Raw genomic sequence first — 6,000 nt, forward strand, 5'->3', positions numbered from 1 at the left:
AAACAAGTATCCAGTTGCTGAATCAGACAATCTTTCATCGTCCATATTATCAATCTCTCAGCATTTGTTTGCGAGCGCTCGACGTTGTTTATATTGGTATCTGAACACATCCGCTGTGGCTGGCTGTCGATCTCTCAACGATCTGACGTCACACCACCCGCAACATATTCAAGCTCCAGTGCAATGTCGCATGTCGGAGTTGAGGACTTTGAACAGCCTAAACTACGTATTGTTATTGAATACTGGACCGTCAGTGCATGAATAACCTTTAGAAACACATTATCTTTTGATCTGGCTACATATTCGCTTTCACTACAGGTACCCTTTAATGGAATATCCCATGATATGTGGTCTTATCATCCTTGTGACCTCTGGAGCCTCTACGTGTTTTAGATGAAGTTCAGAAAAACCAGCTGCCTCTAGAATTCAGACATGGGCAAACTACGGCCCGCGGGCCACATCCTTCCCGTTAGGCTTTTCAATCCGGCCCGCCGAACTTGTCCAAATCGCGACTTTGTTTACTTCCGGTGTGCGTTGGCGCGGAAAGTACTCGTCACACAAAACCCTTCACCATGATTTGTCAATCCGTTTGTCTGTCAACATTTTTGCGAAAAAAAACAACCAATGAACACTCAGTAAATCACAAGGGACCCGCCCACCACAGGTGAGGCTCATTTAGAAACAGCCGCAGTGATTTTGGCGAGCAGCGCGGAGCCTGGAGGGGCTGCGGAGCCACGAGGAGGAACACGCAGCCAGAAGAGAGCCACTTGGACCGGGTAAGAGTCTTTACTACACGTTACGTGTCACGGTGTCCGTCCCGGTGTCCGTAACTTGTGCGCGGTGCTGACTAGTCTTGTATTTTACAGAGAGGATTCACCAGCGCCTGCAGCGCAGCCTGCAGCTCCACCTGCCCGGCCAGCAGAAAGCTCTCGTGACACGATGACATGATGTTATTATAGTGAAGCCATATTGTAAATAGTCTGTCAATAGTTGTGTTCTGTTTTCTATTTCACAACATGTATATAATGTAGATTTTTTTTTTAATGTACAATACATATTTATAAAAAAATAATAATGTAATGGTCATTTTTTATTTGCACACACCCCATGGAACTTTATCTGCAATATGAAGTCATTTCTCAGTCCTATCTTTATCATTTTGGTGAATGTGTGACAGACCACATCATTTTTACTAAAAAAACATTAATACAAAATTTGGTTTTCCTTATTTATTCAATTCAGTGTATTTGTAGAGCCCAATTTCACAAATTACAAATTTGTCTCCGAGTGCTTTACAATCTGTGCATATAGACATCCCTGACCTTTGACCTCACATCGGATCAGGAACAACAGAGGAGGATCCCTCTCCAGGATGGACAGGTGCAATTACATGTATCTAGCATTGTATTCAGATATTTCACTGCTTTTGTTAACCTATGACCTTTGGTAAACCAATTTCAAACACCAAAACAGTTCGTCCACATGAGTAAAGGTGTGTTTTCAGAAGAGATATGAATAATTTTTAAAAATCGAACTTCAATTGTCAGCTTTAGGGCCATATTTTCTCGAGTAAAGCGCTGTCAGTCTGTTTGTGACGGTTCTTACACATGCTGACCAGATAACGCCGCACATCGCCCTCAATTTAAAGACCCCTTTCTAGTTTCTGCTGCAGGCAGGATATTTCATACAGTCTCTCAGGACAATCCGTCCATTATTTTGCGGGGTTTAAAACAATTAGAAATTATTGAGCTTGAGTATTTCGTTGGGTAATAATTTGTTTTGAATGTTGAAAGTGATTCCATTGATCTCTTTCCAGTAAACGTTGATTACTTTAACTTTGCACCTTAAATTGAAATGTATAAAAAACAGACGCAATCTCCATGTTTAATAAATTACATTGCGTGTCCAAATGCTCCTGGCCCGGCCCCTCTGTCACATTTTTGAACCGAATGTGGCCCGCAGGTCAAAAAGTTTGCCCACCCCTGCTCTAGATCCTTCCACGTTGCTCTGGTAACCATGCATCCATCTCCAAGGTAGTACCACAGAGGCTCAAACACATGCTGTAAGAAGTATGTGCAGGAAGAGGGATCTGAGACGACATGCTCCAGAAAGTAGGAGGCTCCACCCTGAAAGAACCAACACAAAGATAACCTGGTCAAGACTGCAGTGGCTGTAATGTGCCAGCTGGCTGGTATTAGGAAAGTAAAGCAGAAAGAGGCACGTGTGGGGATTCTGAAGTTAATCCTTTAGATATCAGAAGTCTGTAATGTTAATAAGTTGCCACATTTTAGTTAATACGTTGAACATGCGAACCCTGAGGACCCCAAAAAGGCGTCCGATTTTTTTTGGACCCTTGGATTATCCAAAAATATCAACAAAAGTGCTTTTATTTCAGTTTATAGGACTACTTGTGAGTTTATGGGTCTCCGGGCAACAACAAAAAAAGAAAACTTCCCATTTGCAGCTTGTAGCCTACTGTGCACCAGAACAGTAAACACTTCACGGAGAGCGGGAGGAAGTTGTTTGCTTTGTGCCGGGCTCATTCATGTTCAGAAAGCCGGCGACGAAAAACATATTTCCCACAGCACTTGAACGCCACATACTCACTGTTTTGAGGATGCGGCGGACTTCCTGCAGCACGCGCCGCATGTTGGCGACAGAACAGAGCACCAAGGTGCAGACAACGACGTCCACTGACTCGTCGTCCACCTCCTCCATGGCTTCCCGGTCCGTGTACGTTTTGTTAGTTTGTTTTTTCGTTTCATTCAAAATACGGAATACGGAAATAACGTGTTTTTTTGTATTCCGTTTGAAACCAGAAACGGAAAACCACTTTCGTATTCCGTTTCTGTCTGAAACCAAAAACGACAGAACGGAAGTGCTTAAAATGAAAGTCAAAATAAAAGCCAGTGATATATATTCGTATTTACAGTGTTCTATGATGCAAACACAAAGCAGGGTAACGTTAGAAGAATATTAATTAATCAATATAAATAAACCTAATAATGTAATATTTATATTGACTAATTAATATTCTTTTAGCGTTACCCTGCTATGTGTTTGCATCATAGAACACTGCATATACGAATACATATCACTGGCTTTTATTTTGAATTTCATTTTAAGCACTTCCGTTCTATCGTTTTTGGATTCAAACGACAGAAACGAAATACAGAAGTGAACAAAACACGTTATTTCCGGATTCCGTATTTTGAATGAAACGAAAATACAAACGAACAAAACGTACACGGACCAGTGAGCCTTTGACTAAAACTCATTGGTTGAGAGCTGATGACCTCACTGTGTGACATCAACGATGCCGCTTTTATCCCATCAAACTGCTCACTCCAAAGAGCTGACGTCGTTAGTGACATCACACTCACTCTCAGTGTGTAAGTAGGACCCACATCATCAGGTTCAGAGAGCAGGACGAGAGACGCCCAACGCAGGGACAGAAGATCGCATCAACGTCAAGGCCGGCATTATTGTGGCTTGTCACGCAACGGTCAAACTAGCATTGACTGCAACGTTCTTTTTCCCTTTCGTTTCAGTGTTGAGAGCAGGACGAATGACTCTCCTTGCAGAGACTGTCATGTGTGGTCATGGTTGTCGCAGCAAGAGAGGACCCAAACGCCGACATTACTGCACAAACTATTTAATTACAGAAATCACAGACCAGACCAGACAGGAACGACAAAAACGCGGACCAAACAGTACGACGCCACACTGGGAATGAGACGAACAGGGTTTACATACACAGGCAAGGTGAAGGTGATTGGACAACGGGGAACGAGACACAGGTGGACACAATGAGGGCGGGACCAGCAATCAAACAGAAGGAAACAATCAGGGCCAGGGCAGACAGACGACACAAGGACTTCAAAATAAGACACAAAACTAGACACAAACTCCAGATCATGACAGTACCCCCCCCTCAAGGGACGAATTCCAGACGGCCAAGCGTTCCACATGGGTGAGTGGAGGGGAGCCGGAGGAGGGTCCAAGGCTGCAGAAGCAGTCTGGAGGGCGGGCCGGAAGACAAGAGCGGGGAGCTAGGGGACCGGGCTCAGGAGAGGAAGTCCCAGGGTCTGGGGATGGGGGCTCTGTGGGACCAGGACCAGGCGACGAGACATGGGGAACCGGGGATGGACGGGACGGAACACGAGGAACTGTGACTGACCGGGACGGAGGCGGGATGGGGAGAACCGGGGACGGGCGGAACGGAGGCGGAATACCGGGGACTGGAACATCGGGGGCTGGAGCCAGCAGCGGAACACAGGGGACTGGAACATCGGGGACAGGAGCCGGTGACGGAACACCGGGGACTGGAACCGGAACATCGGGGGCTGGAACCGCGACGGAACACCGGGGACTAGAACCAGAACATCGGGGGCTGGAGGCGGCGGCGGAACACCGGGGACAGGAACATGAACATCGTGGACTGGAACCGGTGACGGAACTCCGGGGACTGGAACCGGAACATCGTGGACTGGAACCGGTGTTCAACGGCGACGGAACACCGGGGACTGGAACCAGAACATCGTGGACTGGAACCTTGGGGTCTGGAGCCTGTGACGGAACACCGGGGACTGGAACCTCGGGGTCTAGAGCCGGAACATCGGGGACAGGAACCGCCAACATTGACTGCAGGGCCCGGAGGGACTCCCACATCTCCTCAAGAAGAACATGAGCGTTAGCTGGCCAGGCAGGAACCGTGCAGCGAAAACTGAAGGCTGGGTCCATTATTGGTGGCTTCGTTCTGTCATGTGTGGTCACGGTTGTCGCAGCAAGAGAGGACCCAAACGCCGACATTACTGCACAAACTATTTAATTACAAAAATCACAGACCAGACCAGACCAGACCAGACATGAACGACAAAAACGCGGACCAAACCGTACGAAGCCACACTGGGAATGAGACGAACAGGGTTTACATACACAGGCAAGGTGAAGGTGATTGGACAACGGGGAACGAGACACAGGTGGACACAATGAGGGCGGGACCAGCAATCACACAGAAGGAAACAATCAGGGCCAGGGCAGACAATCACAGGGAGACAGACGACACAAGGACTTCAAATTAAGACACAAAACTAGACACAAACTCCAGATCATGACAGAGACTGGACGCTGTCTGCATTTTGTCCCTTTCGTTTCAGGATCTGATAGAGCATGCATGGACGAGAGACGCCCAACGCAGGGACAGAAGATCACTCAACACTAATAAGTATCAAGCAAAATGTATTTTTGTCAAATATATCAAGTTACTACATGTTATAATATACCTTTGTTAGAAAAATTATGTTTTTAGTTACAGGAAAAGTCATTAAATTATCAAATTGAACGGGCACATTATTCAATAGAAAATATGTTAAACGTCTCGAAAATATTTTCTGTTGAATAATGTGCACGTTCAATTTGATAATTGAGAGCTGATGACCTCACTGTGTGACATCACAGATGTGGCTTTGATCCCATCAAACTGCTCACTCCAAAGAGAGCTGACGTCATTAGTGACATCACACTACTCACTCTCAGAGTGTGTAAGTAGGACCCACATCATCAGGTTCAGAGAGCAGGACGAGAGACGCCCAACGCAGGGACAGAAGATCGCATCAACGTCAAGGCCGGCATTATTGTGGCTTGTCACGCAACGGTCAAACTAGCATTGACTGCAACGTTCTTTTTCCCTTTCGTTTCAGCGTTGAGAGCAGGACGAATGACTCTCCTTGCAGAGACTGGACGCTGTCTGCATTTTGTCCCTTTCGTTTCAGGTTCTGATAGAGCATGCATGGACGAGAGACGCCCAACGCAGGGACAGAAGATCACTCAACACTAATAAGTATCAAGCAAAATGTATTTTTGTCAAATATATCAAGTTACTACATGTTATAATATACCCTTTGTTAGAAAAATTATGTTTTTAGTTACAGGAAAAGTCATTAAATTATCAAATTGAACGTGCACATTATTCAATAGAAAATATGTTAAACTTCTGGA

The 6,000-nt window shown here is 45.7% G+C and overlaps 1 protein-coding gene across 1 annotated transcript; it reads right to left on the bottom strand.

Annotated features, from left to right (window-relative positions):
- Positions 1-1,214: 1,214 nt before the first annotated feature.
- Positions 1,215-2,904, bottom strand: LOC130208523 (thiol S-methyltransferase TMT1B-like). Its single transcript, XM_056437702.1, has 2 exons — positions 2,608-2,904; positions 1,215-2,126 (listed from the first exon to the last, which is right to left on the bottom strand). The coding sequence occupies exons 1-2, from the start codon at positions 2,716-2,718 to the stop codon at positions 1,893-1,895; spliced, it is 345 nt and encodes a 114-aa protein (XP_056293677.1). The 5' UTR covers positions 2,719-2,904; the 3' UTR covers positions 1,215-1,892.
- Positions 2,905-6,000: the final 3,096 nt, after the last annotated feature.

This window comes from Pseudoliparis swirei, chromosome 18, assembly GCF_029220125.1.
Source record: "Pseudoliparis swirei isolate HS2019 ecotype Mariana Trench chromosome 18, NWPU_hadal_v1, whole genome shotgun sequence".
NCBI classification, from domain to species: Eukaryota; Metazoa; Chordata; class Actinopteri; order Perciformes; family Liparidae; genus Pseudoliparis; species Pseudoliparis swirei.

What these genes read in the sequence shown, in the direction of transcription:
- LOC130208523 (XM_056437702.1), bottom strand. Translation starts at nt 2,718, where the DNA reads ATGGAGGAGGTGGACGACGAGTCAGTGGACGTCGTTGTCTGCACCTTG. An exon ending in TCCGCCGCATCCTCAAAACA is followed by an intron (nt 2,127 to 2,607) that starts GTGAGTATGTGG and finishes TGGTTCTTTCAG; the next exon opens with GGTGGAGCCTCCTACTTTCT.